The sequence below is a fragment of the Colossoma macropomum genome, unplaced genomic scaffold, assembly GCF_904425465.1.
Source record: "Colossoma macropomum unplaced genomic scaffold, Colossoma_macropomum, whole genome shotgun sequence".
In the NCBI taxonomy this organism is placed as follows: domain Eukaryota; kingdom Metazoa; phylum Chordata; class Actinopteri; order Characiformes; family Serrasalmidae; genus Colossoma; species Colossoma macropomum.
In genome coordinates, this window is record NW_023494789.1 from 11,820,476 (window position 1) to 11,836,754 (window position 16,279).

The following is a 16,279-nucleotide window of genomic DNA, read 5'->3' on the forward strand; positions in this document are numbered from 1 at the left end:
TACTACATCTTGAATGAACTTTGAATGATGATGGCCAAAATAAGTTCAAAAACAAAAGATGAGACCAAAGGTCAGTTTTTAAAGTAGGGTGAAGATAGGGAAGGTTTCATTATAAACATGTTAAACTTTTTCTGCCCAAAACCTGACTAAAAACAGTAAATAACATGTCAACACATTATATTACACAGAAAAAATCAAAGCTATATTGCAGCAAAACAAAATTGAAAGGACGAAATACACGAATCAAGAAATAACAGTGTGGTAACTACATACATGTTTATGCAAATGAACAATCATATGCAAAAGTTTGGGCAAACGTCTGGACAAAATACATGTTTTTTTGAAAATAAGTTAACACATCCTCTAATGAGAACACAATTCTGCACATTTTGATGCATAATCACTGTTTATTTGCTGTATTGAACATATTGGAGGAAAATTGCCACCTGTGCAGAAGTTAATTAAAATAATTTCTCATGGATACATGTGAATAAATGAAAATAGATTACTTAAACTTAGTTAGACAAAGCTATATTAGGCTATAACTTCTTCTTTATATAGACTATATATCGAGTACCAGAGATCTAATAAAATGTGATAAGGTTACTATACAATCCAAAGTGTAGAAATTAAACCTTAAGCCATAAATACAAATACACCTCCCACTCCCCTGCCTACAAAACATAGAACTAATCTAAGGTAATAAAATAATCCCAGTTAAATGTTGTTAGTTAAAAACCTATGCTTTTGGATTTTTATTTTAATATACATATTCTCATTATGGTTTTGTGTCTCATCTCTGCTAGCTTTATTGCATATTGTTATAATAATGCTATGCACACTATGGTTCAGTCTTTACTTATGTCTTTTGCCATGTATTTACAAACCGTAGGCCTTATGTAGTTCCTCAAATGTGCAGCATTGCTGGTTATTGTTGCGATACGTACAATTCAAATTAATATTCTTCAGAAAAATATTACATCTGATATGCGAAGATCTTCTATGGCAGACAGATAGATAGGCCCTAGATAGGTACACACAAAGATGATAAAAATGCTTTAGATATTCCACCTCATGGAAATTATAGCGAGAATGATGGTGCATCAAAAAGAGCTTGGTTAACTAGTGAAATAACAATGTTTTGCATGCAACATTGATTGTTTTTTAATTGCTGGGTAATAGTCTAGGTGCACGCCAGTTGCAGGCAACTCACAACATGAAAGTAGTGGCATGAAAGTTTCACTGTGTAAAGCTAGCCTTAGTGCAGCTTAAATTCTTATTTCTTGCCAGCAATAATACATCGATATTGATTGGAATTGGCACCACAAATCTAATAACAATCTCTCCAACTCTGCCCAGTGTTCCATTAGGATGACAGCCACTAGGTCTATGTATGTGTGTATCCCAGTGACTGCCACAAGAATCACTGCTGCTGGTTTCAGTAGCTGTACAAGTAGTATATTCCAATCAGTCTCCATGCTGTCTGAGTCCACCATTCCTTCATTAACTGTATAAAATGAGAGAGAAATAATTATCTAATTATCTTATGTATTTTCATTCATGTATATTCATCTGTTTCGCTCAAGAGCAAATCAATACAGTATTTTCAGCTGGGGAACACACCTATAACACCCTGAGGCCATATTACAGATACCTTGAGATAAGATGTTGTAATATACAATATAATTCTTAAATTAAGATAAGATTTGCTTCTGTAATACACATTTTTGAAAAATCTTATCTTTACCTTGTCAGATCTTAACCACAGAATAAAGATGTAAGGTTTCTGTAATAAAGCCTCCTGGATCATAAACCTGTTGTCTGACAACAGTGCAATATTTTCTTACAGAATTGAAGGTGATATACTCACTATTCGGAGGAATCCCTTGCATACTTCCACATCTCCTGGCTTTCTTCACTGTGTCGTCCTGCTGTGGGGATTTGCTCTGTAGAATGGTGTGTTGGTTGGCACATTGTTTGAGCAGTTTGCTGGCACTCTGAATGTATCCTTTGATTTTAGGTTCCTCCATAACCCCATGACGTAAGAACAGCACTAAAATGCATTTCCAGACCTTCTCAAACATCAGATTTATCCCAAAATAATGCATCCACCAAGCAAGTTGTCTGTCCTGCTGCACACACCATTCTCTTTCTTCTTTTAGCTGTTTGCCTTTCAGGATGACTTTGATCACTTCACTCTTTTCTGTGTGAAAGTTACACAGCACCACCTTCCTCAACCCTGAAACAAAAGGTGAGCTTCCATTAGACAGAAAGCAACATGATCTATGGATGGTGTGAACAAGCACAGTGATCTATACATTTCATCAACTATCTGTAATAATCATGTTTACTGGTATCCAACCTAACAGTTTGCTTGCCATGGTTGTAGTAAAGCTGGAGAAATTTCAGTCTTGGTTGTCCAATTTTCACTTTAAATTTCTCTCTTGAATTTTTCTGTTTGGAAATGGTAAGCATGCCAAGTTCTCTGTATGGAAACAAAACAAAACAGGTCAAGACAAAAGCAAGAAAAAGCACTAAAAAAAACACAGGATTTTCAGTTGGAGATAAAATTATTCAGAAATGTCATTGTCACTGCCAAAACAACACTATGCATATGTCTTAATGGACTGACTAGTAGAAATGGTCCAAAATTACTTGGAATAAAATATTTTTATATTAACAGCTCTAAAAATGTATTGCTGTTTCTCTGTTATAAGCTGTTTCTAGTTGGTGTTTGTTTTGTGTGTTCATATATTATAAAAATGTACCCATTTTTACTTTGATAATTTATGCCCATGTTTTTGAAGAACATGATGATCATTGTTTCAGATGATCTTTAAGAGTAGATGAAGGACAAAACAACACAATATTTTCTGACTATTATTTCACCATCGCCATACATGCTGGCACTAATCAAAAAGACAAAAATAAAACAAAAATAATTAACTAAGCTCTGGGTTATAAAAGGGCAAAACATAAAAAACAGGCTGTTTATGAACACATAACAAAAACTCAAACTCAAATTGAACAATAACTTACATTATCTCCTTGATACGTCCTCCAACACCAGCACTGCCGCCAGGTTTGTATCCAAAACAGTGTCAGAGCATATTCAGGTCTGAGGGGTAATTTATGGGAGGAGTGTGCGTGTGCATGTGTGTGTGTTTTGCTAAAACACCAAAGGTCACTTTCAAACTAGGAAAAAGTTTGGGTTTCTTTTTTTCCAGGATACTTGCTTTCAGGTCTAAAGTTCTGTCTTAGAAGTTAGTTGAATCTTCTGCTTCTAATAATTAAATTACTCCCAATTGCAAATTTAGACTCTTCAGTCTGTAGAACCTTAATTCACATCTCAGATGCCCTCTCTCTCAAAGATGAAAGCTTTAAGTGCTGTTTCTCTGATGGGGACAGTTCTGGTGGTCCAACACAATGGTTCCCTACCATTGGTCCTTTTTTTTTTTGTGACCTTGTATCTCAGAGATAAGGGGCAGTATCTGCAGGTGTTAAAGTAGCATTGCCAAAATTCTACTCACTCTATTAAAATCCTCCCTGTTAATCTTATGTTCTATATGGTACAACCTACATACCAAGACAGGTCACATGAATAAGATTTTGATCAGACATTCACCCCAGTATAATTTGGTCAGGTTTTAAACACTCCTCCTGACTGGAAAGTCAGATGTTTCAACAAAAATTAATATTAAAATAACTACCATTTTTAATCACATGAGCCAACTTCTGTTCATGCAGTTCTATGTTTATGACTCATAAACATTAAGCACTCTGGATTTGTCCTAGCTAAATAATTAGAGATAAATAGGGTGTATGTATACATCTCAAATATTTCATTAAAAAATAAACGAATGCCAGGCTGTCCAATGATAATGAAGACAAAAGTAATAGTGCAGCATCACATGGTCAAAGGTGAACTTGGTTATAGCAAGTATGTTTTTGCTCCAGACCTGAGAATTAAAACTGTGTTTAAAGTGTTCTTGTAATACTTATGACTGAAAGGCCTTCAGTCACCAAAGTATTTAGTCTGTTACATTTAATTAATACCATTTAATATGCTTATATCGCTATGAGATTCCTTGTTTGGCTTGTGATCCTGGTTAAAGATATAGATAAGCCTTTATCTATACACAGAAACCAAAGAACTTGAGAGGAGAATTACCACCTTGTAATGTCTTCCGGGTTTCTCAAACACTAGAGGACACTCCTGAGTGAGACCAAAATGAATGGGTTAAGATGGAGCATTTGAGCAAAATCATAGTTTATAAATGCTTAAACATTTTTAATGTAAAAGAATGCAGTCATATCCTGAACACTGAATAGCATAAAACACTTTAACACTGCTGTTATATTTTTAAGAGCTGCTGAACTCGAGTTATAGGAGTTTAATACGGCGCCTCATTTATGTTTATGATGTCAGTGAGCACGAACAACCAATGAGCTGCTCCACTCGCCAACCAATCAGCACTCAGTAGCAGTAATGTTAGCATTCTGCTGCCCAAAACCCGTTTGCTGTAGAAAAAAGGAAACATACAGGTAAGTTGCCTTTGCTTTTTAGTGAAATAAATCCTCCTACTTTTTAAAGTGATTAGTGAATTTTAGCCTAGTAGCTGCATTTTCCACCCATTCATTGAGGACTTGCTAGCCGCATCTTCTGGCATTTTGTAGTCATGTTTTTGATATAACGTGGAAAATAGGTAAAGGCCAGGCTCCGTATAAACCGGCTCTGCAGTTTATAAACAACTGAAATTGCAAGTGTCATCTACAGCATCCATATGCCTGCGTGACGTGCATGGGGAGTCGGATTCTGCCAGGGAATCGGAATCCAGCATACAACAATCTGTATGCTGTTACACTATTAAACCACAAGAGGGTGTTCAAATTCCAAATAGAGATCCCTCTCCTTACTCTCACCATTCTTTTTATCAGAGACACCTAACTGGTTCTTCCACTCACAGGCCAGTTTATGAGCTCCACCTGCTCTAGAGGTCCACTCTGTATTTAGTTGTACAGTATTACAGACTGTAGATCAGAGGTAATATTAACCTTTTTCTGTTTAGTTAACCAGTTATTACAACATCCAGAACTGGAAGGTGGATTCAAGGTTTTGATTTGAAGACCCCTGCTGTAGACCATCTGTTGTCGTGCACAATTTTTCAGCCAGCTTCTAACCCATATGTATAAAACTCAAGTCTAGTATCCTTAGCATCCTTAGCATCCTAGCATCCGAGACTAGATGCTTCAGAAACAATTTTTTGTTATGAAACATGTTCTCAGCTGCATGATATGTGATTTTATTTCTTTTCCTTTTTCTTCTTTTTTTTTTTTTACTAGGAACAATTATTATAGTTATTATATTTATTATATATTATATATTATATGTTTATTATTATAATTATTGTATTTAGTGTCCAGTATACAGGACATTTGTACTTAAGCACACGAAATGAGAGGTTTTGAAAAATGAAAAATAACAAAACAAAAAGCAAGCACTAAACATTTGCTGTGATTAGTATATGTCCAGTTGCATGAAAACGTTTCTGAACTCTTGGAACTACCTGGACTTCCGCTCCTAAAATATTAAATAATTTTCATATGGATTTTCATATCATCCCAACCCTTTTAACATAAAGTATATACACTGATTTGCATTACTATATCCAAAATGAAGAAATGGTTTGAACAGTTGAGGTAATTGATTAAAAAAAGTCAGAAAACATTACACAAGCTATATTACATATTATGTGGGATATATTAGAACCGAAAGCCCAGTGTCATAGACAGAATCTTTGTTTCAGAAACATTTTTTTCTGAAGCACAGAAACCTTACTGAGTTTTTTGTTTGGGTCTGTTATCCTAATGATAATCAATATGATCATTTAAAATTGTTTTGCAAATTCATGTGCCTAATATGTACAGTGTACTGTATAGTAAAATCCTTTGAAATAACTGAAAAAAATAATATTAGCCCCAAATTCATAGAACACCAGGTTTGCAAAACACAAGGATTGAGATTTGTGATGCAAATGTTCAGATGTTACTGGACATTAAACCTTATCTCAAGATGTGTATGTAGAAATAAATATCTACTATTTCCTTTTTTTACTTTCATGAGAGGGACCTTCTAGGAGAGGCATACATGCAAAAACATTTCTGAAATAAATACAGAATAATTCATTTAATAATTCAATAATTCATGTACCATTCATCAATTGTGTTTCATTTGGTCTTGGAGGCGGTGAGCATCTATCTTGTCAGCTGCCATGTTTGTTTTTGTTTATGACAAGATAAACAAAGAAAATGATTTGTTAAATGATCAACCAGTAGAAATACTTTTTAGAAACACATAAAAGAATGTGTGGCGATGAACCTGCTTCTATAGAGCTAGAGTACCTGGGGAAAAAATGTCCAGACTGGATGTTCGGAATTAGAAGGCTAGATCTGGTTTAGAGCTGAAATCACAACTCTAACTGCACACCAGTAAGGAGGCTCTATAAGGTGTGACTGTTAGAATAGTCCACTTTGCTGATCACAGACAGAGAGACAGTTACTGTAATGTGCATTTGAAAAACACTAAGCGCTGTGATTTCTCACTCACATACTATCACAGTTTGAACTGTTTCTTGCCAGCTTAGCATCAATCAACTACAAATTGAGTGAAACTGGTCCCATGACTGTGAAAATGTCCACACCCAGCTCCACAACACCATACCACTCCATCGACACTGATGGAACACAATGTCTGTTTGTGTTCATGCACAATAAAACATACCTGCATAAAGTCTTCTAAACCAGGAAAAACATTAAACTGTGCAGTGCTGTCCCACATGGAAAAAAATATATGGACACATATTTTTGTTGTTTGAAATATATGTCAGATACAGTGCAATCCAATTCCAAACACTAAAATGTATTTCAGGATATATTGCCATATTAACCAAATGTATGGGGAAATATTACACCTAGAAATCTACCATATAAAAATAGATGTATTTAAATGAATGAACCTAGCCAAAATACCTGTCCAATGCACTTTACTGTTTAAAATACCTTTTGAAATTTTATATTCCATTATCGTAAAACAAAATTATTAGACATTGAACCTTTAATATGGCAAATGTAAGTGTTGTAGGTACTGCTGCACTGTCAAAATGCAGTTCAATGATTTGATATCCTATTTTTTTTAAATACATTGTGTCTGTAGTCCATCTGTTTCTCTGCATACTTTGTTAGCCCCCTTTTACAGGTACTATTTGGGTGGTGGATCATTCTCAGCACTGCAGTAACACTGACATGGTGGTGGTGTGTTAGTGTGTGTTGCGCTGGTCTGAGTGGATCAGACACAGCAGTGCTGCTGGAGTTTTTAAACACCTCAGTGTCACTGCTGGACTGAGAATAGTCCACCAACCAAAAATATCCAGCCAACAACATCCTATGGGAAGCGTCCTGTGACCACTGATGAAGGACTAGAAGATGACCAGACTGTGCAGCAGCAGATGAGCTGTCGTCTCTGACTTCACATCTACAAGGTGGACTAACAAGGTAGGAGTGTCTAATAGAGTGGAAAGTGAGTGGATACAGACTTTGTTTATATCTCAACCACTGAAATATGCAGAAATTTAGAAAAATTAGTGGAATTCCCCTTTAAGCTTCAGTTGGACTGAACTGAACTTTGCTTATCAAATGCTGTAAATCTACACAGTTGGACTGTTAAAATTATTCAAATACTTTATTTAATTTTAATAAATTTCCTTTTGTTTTTTATCTAGGGTGTGAATTCGTTCGCATGCAGCTCAAAATATCTGTCTGTGTTTTCTGTAAGTTCTCCTGTTTTCCTGTTGTTACAGTTCTTCATATACACAGTTTTATTTTGCTCTGCATGCTGAGGTACTGCCTTAAATCACCTTAAATTACATGAGAACACAGGATACTATGGCACTATTCCCCCTGAAGTAGAATTAATAGATTCAACTGCTTACTTTTCATGACATATCCTCCATTCAGTTGTTTCCTGGTACTTGACTTGGTATCTAAAATTGCATTGAAGAGCATTCAGATGCAGCTGATCCCGCAGTATGTAAACTTGCCGCTGTCGCATCTGGCTTGCTCATGGGGGCGCTTGGACTCGGATTCAGCTCCTTATGTCTATACATGGACTCTTTTTTTTTTCTTTTTTCTTTTCTGTTTTATTCTTTCGATCCTTCCATAAATTACTTTCCTGTAAAGCTGCTTTGAGACAACACTAGTTGTAAAAAGTGCTATACAAATAAATGTTGTTGTTGTATGTAACACGGGACTATCCTTAATTAAAAAAAAATCAAAAATTATAAAATTATATTATTTTATTTATTAGACAGTTTTCTCATGAAAGTACATTAAAGAATAAAGATTACCTCAGTCTGATCTGAGGGTTTCCCACCACTCACTTACTTCGTGCCCCTTTATGTTTCTGAAATGGAGTCGCATGTGTGGGTCTCACTTTCTCTCTGTTTACTTGGAAAAACAGGATATTGCCTGTTGTCTCCGGTTCCTAAAGAGTCACTTTTACTTAGAATTCTAACAGAACAGAAAGCCTGACAGCAGAACCCCTCACACATCAGTCTGGTTTTCAGTGTTAACGTGCAGTTTATGTTTGTTTAGAACTTTTAGGGCATTGTAGTAATTCTGTTAAAAGCAAGAACTGCAGAAAGATGGAGCTAAATGATAAGAAAATATTCAGTGAAAACAGTTTTAGGAAGTGATGTAATTACTGAGCTATTGCAAATGCAAGTAGAGCCTTGTGTGTCTTAAAGGGTTGCAGGATTTTTAAAGGCACATTGCACCGTTTCTTTCATTACTCACTGTAATGATGTGCAACAATATATATAATTGCTATATTAGTAACAGCTGAACAGGCTGTTGGTTACGATTTTAGAATTTTTTACACTTTGATATTTATCAAAGTTCATTCAATATATATCAATGTTCATTCTATACACATCAATGTTAATATCAAAGTTTATGTATAACAATATTCATTAAATGTTTCCTGTTTGGTCTGCCATATATATATGGCAGAACCTGACACAAATACCACATTATGTACATTTTGAATGCCTTGTATCTCTGAAATTTTCTTAACATCTGCTAATATAGCAATGTTTAAATGCAAGTAATTCAGTTATTACCATTGGTTCATTCATCATAAACTTTTCACACAATATTTATAAAAATAAAAAATGTTATAAAAAAAAACTACCCACTTTTCAAACACCTGTATGATGTATAATAAAATCTGTTGGTGTGGTTACTGCAAGAAGCTATTGTTAAAAGCCTGTACATCACTAAGCATCTAATTACCTTCTGTCTGGTTTAAATGATGTAACTGTCTTTATTATCATTTGTAAATTGATGCCTAAAATGTCCTGTTTGGTGGTGTCCACAAGCATCACTCCCAAATAAATTATTTAACAAGTAAGTCACTAACCCTTCTAGCAATAATTAATAAATTGACACTTAACTGACAGTTTTACAAGAATGATCCACTCAAATCTACTGCTAGTTTTAACAAAATAACATGAGCCGCTTGAGTCTGTAAACGGGTTCATTGCACATTCAGGTTCTTGTAACTGTTGAAACTAAACCTGTTTGTCCAGAATGACTGGTTGCGTGAGCTCTGGAAATCTGTGAGCTGTGCTGTTCCAGAGACAGACATCTCTGTCATTCCCCATGGTTCTCACATATTTTTAAAAGAATTATCATGCTTGGTAACCTGCAGGTCACTCTGTAAACTCCACAAAAGCTGAAAAACATCATATCCACTGATCACAGTTCTCATCCTTGGACAAGTCTTTCTGACTGTCTGATGAGAGAGGGTGAACATTTTTTTATTGAATAGAAGACACACAGGTAATATTGTAATCTTGTGCTGACATGTTCTCAATTGGATTCCCTATTCTCAATTTTCAATTCTCAAATGGATTCTCAATTCCCTGTATTTTTTGGCCCAAACCCATTTTCACAGAGTTTATATATTAATATACTGTTTTTATGTGTAGACAAAAATTAGGCGAGCAGTTCTTCGCAATTTTATTTACAAAAGTCTCATCATGTACCATACAGTCTCATCACCAAATGTGTGATGTGTTTGAGAAGCACCACTCCTCCAAAGGAGGTCTGTGACACACAACTATCCAAGCAAACAAGATTTTAAATAAAAATACAAACCAAAATGAATAAAAAGTAGCCAACTTAGATACCTTAAAGGATGAATATTTCTCACACAGACTCTGAGAGAAGCCTAATTTGAGACCACCTAATTACCAAATCAAAGATGCTAAAGGCTAAGTAGGCAACAGAATGTTCTGTTAAGCTGATTAAAAACACCATGGAACTTTATTAAAAAAGACACATAGGCAACTTTCCTGATGATAATTCGTGGGAAATATGCTTCTATTACTTGTTAGCCACATTAGCTAACTAAAGAAGCAAAATTCAGACACCAAAAATGTCCAGGCTAACCAGGGAAGGCTCATTGACTTGTTTTGTAATTTGTCCATTAATATCCATATTAATATACATATTAGTGCATACATTTTGCTTTATTGCTCAGATCTGAGTCCTCTAAACTTTTATCAGTGCTTCATAAACACTGGGAAAATGTGATCTGAGCTGTTTTGGGAATACCACCACAGAAGAGTGGAGCTGCCCAGCACTGTTAAACATTTAGCACTTGATAGATTTATGTTCTACATTTGACATTTCGAGAATGTTGAAAATCTGTCTTATTTATTTTCTGGTCAGTATCACTCTAGTATATAATCATACTCCCAACAATTGTGCACAGTGTTGTGTCCTGCTCCCCATATCCTCCCTCACTCCCTTTTTCATCATATATATACATACATTTTTGAATAATGTAAATGCTGATCCAGCACCAAAATCTGCTCTAACATTGCTCTAACACATCTTACTTTTTTATATTTTACAATTTTCATTTGACATAGAGAGTCTCATTAACCCTATGTTGTTCTCCATCTTGCCAAGTTTAGGGCATAAATCAGCAAAATAGAGATTAAAACTGATAGCACAACCCCAAAAACAATCCCTGCACCTGACCCCAGTGGTCCATATGCAGCTCCTGCCACTGAGCCTATAAGTGCCCCAATAATTACAAATAGTATCACCGTTGCTGGAGGAAGGCAGTTCCATAGCAATGCATAGAAGTCATCCTGATTCTGGTGCTTGGTAGCTTCACCACCCTCCGTCTGATTCCCAGAAGTCCCTTTTTCTTCATTTACTGTCAAAAACAGTAATAGTGTCAAGGCAGCCAAGAAATAACAAATTCATTACCATAAATACATTTGATTACTCTAAATTAATTTCCTTGCTCAAGAGCACACTCTTAGAAAAAAGATCTTATGAAATACTAAAGAAGGGTTCTTTGAGTCACAACAATACTGAAACTCTTTTTGGTGCTATGTAGAACCATTTTAAAGCACCATATACAACTGTTTGTTGATCATAGACAAGAACCATTTAACCATTTAAAGAGCCATTTACACATTCAAAACGTTCTTTGAACGTTTATGGTTCTACATACAATAATAATTGCCTTTACCAAAGAACCCTTGAAAGAACATTTTAAGAGTGCACATTTTAAGTGTGCATATTAATAGTATTACTCAATATATTCAGTAGGTATTTGGTACAAAATTTAATGTGCTGTACTTACAGTTTGGTCTGTTAATTGGGTAACTTCCACGTCTGTGCCGGAGCTCTGTTTTCTCCTGTGAATGTTCTTCAGAGTGTTTTTTATCCCCCTTCACCTCTGTGTCTTCAGGCTGTGGGGTTTTACTCTGTATCATATCAAAGTAAGTCTGTGGCGGGAAGTAATCATTATTGTCCACTAAATTCTCTATCTTCTTGAGGAATTCATGGACTTGGGTTTCTGAGCCCATGTTCTGTAGAACGTAATGTCCGTTGCCACATTTTTCCAGAAGGTTTTTTGCATTGTCAATGTGCTTTGTGACTGTGGTTTCTTCCACTTCTCCATCACATAGGAACAGCACCATAGTGTGTTTCCAGACCCTCTCAGACAGAAGCTCCATGTGCTGCTGTGCTGATTTAAGTTCATCTGCAGAGTGAGCATCTGTGAGTTTGTCTACAGGCAGCACCAGAATCAGAGCATGGGGTCCTGTAGGGCAGAGGCTCGCACTTCTTATAATTTCCTCTTTGATATTCTCTGAGGTATTATGTATGGAATATCTGTCCCATCCTGGTGTGTCCACCACCCAGATTCTCCTTCCTGCATGTTTATTTTCATGTAAAACACAACGATCACAAGCTTCCTTTAGGTCTTTTCCTCCCAGTAGGAGTCTGGCCACTTTACTCTTACCAGCTCCAGCTTTCCCCAGCAGCACAACCCTCAGCTCTGAAAGAGGAGTTGGGCCCCCTGTAAGCAGAAAAAACATGACAATCTGTAGATGTGATACAAGCACAGTGCTTAAGTATCTTAATTTAGTCACATTTTCCTTTATAGTATTCATAGTGCTGTAAGTCAGAAATCATCCTTTTGTTTATTTCATTTCCAGTCAAAACAGTCATCAAGTACAAGTTGCTCATTTTTTAGTGTCAGAAAAAGCAGGAAACCTTTTGAACAGAAAATTACACAAAATCCTCCAACACTAAGTATCTTTTTAAAACCAATCAGTTACAGATGTGTGCTTCCAACAAAAGCTGTTCCCAAAGATCTCACTGACATTACTGAAAACTTTACTGACCACCTGAAAGACCTGGTAGACCACCAATAGTGTAGATAAACACCACTTAAAGTTTTCATCTTTGAGAGAGAGGAAATCAAAGAATCAAGCTCCACTCCTGCTTCAGATCTGAGAAAATCCACAGTCATCCTTCCACTGTGACAAGACAACTCAATGCTATGAGTCTGAAAGGATGGGTAGCTGTCAAGAAGCCTCACTGAGAAAAGGAGACAGACAAAAAGAGGAACTAGAAAACTGACACTGTGCAGCTGAAATATGGAGTATGGTTGTATGGACTGATGAGTCTAAAATTTAAATTGGGATTATTTGGAATGTGAGAAGCGGAAAATGCAAAAGCAATTTCTAAGACTGAATTTTGGAGGTGTGGAAAAATATCCCTGCAGATTTCTTTGAAAAACTAAAAGCAAATCTCCTGAAAATAATGGACTCTGTAATAAAGTCAAAAGTGGACATTGAATCCAGAAAAAAATATAATATTTAGTTGTTATGGTTCTGTGTAATGTTTTGTTCAAATTACATTTTCTGTTTCTTTCCTAATGCTGAAAAATTAATAACATTTCTTTAATGGCTGTTTTGGCACTGGAAAAGAAAGAAATATCTTTGACTTTACACACTGCTGTATGTACACATTGTGGTTTCAACAAAAGACATCAAACCTGGAGCTGTTGGTGAAGATTTGCTTGCCATGGTCGCTGCAGATATTTAGCTCATAACAACCATATGACTTCTCGCCAAAACACTTTTCAGTTGTTAAATGGTCATCTAAGAGAACAAATTCTGTACATAGAAGCAAAACAAGACAGGTCAACACATGTATGAAGTGCAATGGTACAAAGCAAGCTAAAGTATTAAGCTTCAGTTGGAGATGCTGTGCTTCAGTTTCAAAAACCCACAGTGAAACAGCATTTCACCTTTGTAATACTCTGAGCCAGCCTGTTAGAACAGGTTGAAAAGATTTGCCTATGCTGGCTGTTGTTTATTGCTTGTTAGTTTCATTTTGCTGAAGTGTACTGAAATGTACTGAAGCACTGTCTAAAATCACCTGATTATACCATGTTGTTTACTGCTACAACAGTCTGCATCCACCTTTTGTTCATTCTTGTTGCAAAAAATAGACAAAGAGAAACTTTTCTGATTTCTTGCGTAACCACTTGTTGACACGTAAACAGAAAGAACTGGATCTATTAAAATGCAAACTGCTGCAAAAAAAAAGCAAGAAGATATTTATCCCTTTCACTTTGATGAATACAACAGAATAAAATGCTGCTCCCCCAAGTAGCTTAAAAAGAATAAACCACTTACTTTTGGTGTGTCCTCCATTACAGTACTTCCTTGTGCCATGGGTATGCTATCTAAAATGGCGTTAAAGCGCACAGGTATGAAGAAAGAGCTCACCATTGATTAAATGGGGCGTGCATTTTACTCTTGCACACCTAGAAGAGCAGCATTCTTCAAGTCCATGAGGCAGTTCCTGTTATTCAAAATGATGACGTTCCATCATACGATCTCACAGTGCTTGAAAGTTTAAAGTAGGTCAGAGACTTGGCTGAGTAAACTATTATTAACACCACAGCTTGTTTTTTTTTTTTTCTTTGGTCCTTGTCTTCTCCTTCATCAGACTTGAAAGGATAACAGGCAAATGCAGAATATCACTTGCTCCTACAACGTAAGTAGCCATCACTTGTATTGTGTGTGTTACAATTATGTTACAGTTATGTATTAACACACAACAGTGAGTGCTAAAGTGTGAGATACATTTCCAGGAACATAAAATAAAATAAAATTTCTTCCTAAATTTTGTTTTGAAGACAAAGCTACATAAACTCAAATGTTTGGTATTATCCTGCAAAAGATTTGAATGTAGGGTGTAAATGTCAATAGCATTATTAATATTTAATGTCAATAATAACTTCAAGGTGATATGGTTGAGAATGCACTCTTTATCCCCTGCAATATCTTTAGGAAACTAATTTTTTTTTCTGAAACCACCAAGTTTGTTTTGTATGTCATAATTTTTGAGTCTCAGTTTTACTCTGAAAGATATTTTTTGTTACTACACTGCTGATTGTGCTCTTATTTCTGCTGTGAATTATTCTATCTGCAAAACATTTTATTCACACAAATTCTCAAATTCTGCTCCTAGCATACTCTTGTTGTGAGGGTCTGGCCTGGGATAGAGTCGCCTGACTTTGGCCACCAGAGGGAGGCATAGAGCTCCTCTCTAGTAATCAGTGGCCACCAGCATCACCTATGCCGAAGGTGCAACGTACAAGGAGTACTGGGGGGTCTGAGACCCCTAATTAACCTCTTGTACCCCCTGAATGGCTTACAAGCAAAAATCTGGGGGTCCTTGAAAATAAACGTATGTTATCATGATGTTGTCCATTAAGGAAAATATACACTCAAATACAGGTTCAGGGAAAGGTCATTGTTTAGCTGCTTCACCCACAATTGACGAGCTTCTGTCTTTGATATTCTTAACTAACTGGAGATGCACCACTGGTCTGCCTCAAGGTGGTGCTGTAGCACACTGGTTCCACCAAATGGTCCTCCAAAGCCTAGAAACTGTAACCATGCCCTGGATACCTCTGAAAAACTTTACCATGTGCCACAGCATATCTGTGAATCTGAAAACTGAAAAAGTTTTGCATAAAAAGTGACTGTTCCTCATTTCTCAAACTGAAGACAGAAGACATGTATAAGATCTCAGTTGGCCCTTCCGGTGCAAGTGGGAATTGTGGCAATGCTAATAAGTCAGCTTTCAATAAAGAGAGCCCAGCTCAGCTCAGCTTGCAAATAAGAGCCACCCAACTCTTTCGGCTCCCATGGTATTTCATTTGCATTGTCAATTTTAATAAGAATCTTTATACCTATTTTAATTGACGAATTTCACAGGCAGAGATCACAAGGTAAGCAGATGAGCAAAATGCAGCAAATCCAAGAACCAGTCATCAGCAAAGATGATTACAGTGAAAAACGCATATAACAAAACCAGAGCCTCACAACATAACAACAGCAGGTTTGGGCATAACAAGAGAGAGCCAGAATGTTCCTAATAGATCCAGGTCAGAGGTGCTGTGATTTTAAGATGCAGGTCAAAAAAGATCTGCCACTTTCTCAATTTAAAAAAAGGCCCCTCAATGTGAGTCAGCTCCCAGTGTTAGCCTAAAGGATCCAGCTCTCAGCATAACAAGCAAGCAGTGTCGATGCAAAGCTACTGGATTGATGACAAGTGGGTGATGAGTCCATGAGAGGGATGGGGGATGTCCACAATGCTGGCAGTCGTGCAGATGCAGTGCATGTGGTAGGAGATGTCGATGGTGGGTAGAGAGACCCCATTGATCTTTTCAGCTGTCCTAACAATCCACTCTAGGGTCCTGCAATCCAAGACAGTGCAGTTCTCATACCAGACAGTGAGACAGCTGGTTAAGAAGCTTTCGATTTGCACTGAGGATGTTCATAGGAAGTAAAGTTGCTACTGGGTTTTTTTGGCAAGGCAGGTGATGCTT

At 36.4% G+C, this 16,279-nt stretch overlaps 1 protein-coding gene and 1 long non-coding RNA gene across 2 annotated transcripts; both read right to left on the reverse strand.

Moving 5' to 3' along the window:
- Window positions 1-241: 241 nt before the first annotated feature.
- Window positions 242-3,124, reverse strand: LOC118807500. The gene is made up of 4 exons (XR_005007224.1): window positions 3,040-3,124; window positions 2,363-2,485; window positions 1,871-2,239; window positions 242-1,507 (listed from the first exon to the last, which is right to left on the reverse strand). It is a non-coding gene; the product is annotated as an uncharacterized LOC118807500 (long non-coding RNA).
- Window positions 3,125-10,127: 7,003 nt separating this feature from the next.
- On the reverse strand, window positions 10,128-14,376 carry LOC118807915 (GTPase IMAP family member 7-like). Its single transcript, XM_036570102.1, has 4 exons — window positions 14,073-14,376; window positions 13,427-13,547; window positions 11,723-12,442; window positions 10,128-11,287 (listed from the first exon to the last, which is right to left on the reverse strand). The coding sequence occupies exons 2-4, from the start codon at window positions 13,455-13,457 to the stop codon at window positions 11,010-11,012; spliced, it is 1,029 nt and encodes a 342-aa protein (XP_036425995.1). The 5' UTR covers window positions 13,458-13,547; window positions 14,073-14,376; the 3' UTR covers window positions 10,128-11,009.
- Between the last annotated feature and the right edge of the window lie 1,903 nt (window positions 14,377-16,279).

What these genes read in the sequence shown, in the direction of transcription:
- LOC118807915 (XM_036570102.1), bottom strand. Translation starts at nt 13,457, where the DNA reads ATGGCAAGCAAATCTTCACCAACAGCTCCAG. An exon ending in ATCTTCACCAACAGCTCCAG is followed by an intron (nt 12,443 to 13,426) that starts GTTTGATGTCTT and finishes TTCTGCTTACAG; the next exon opens with GGGGCCCAACTCCTCTTTCA. An exon ending in CCCAATTAACAGACCAAACT is followed by an intron (nt 11,288 to 11,722) that starts GTAAGTACAGCA and finishes TGTTTTTGACAG; the next exon opens with TAAATGAAGAAAAAGGGACT.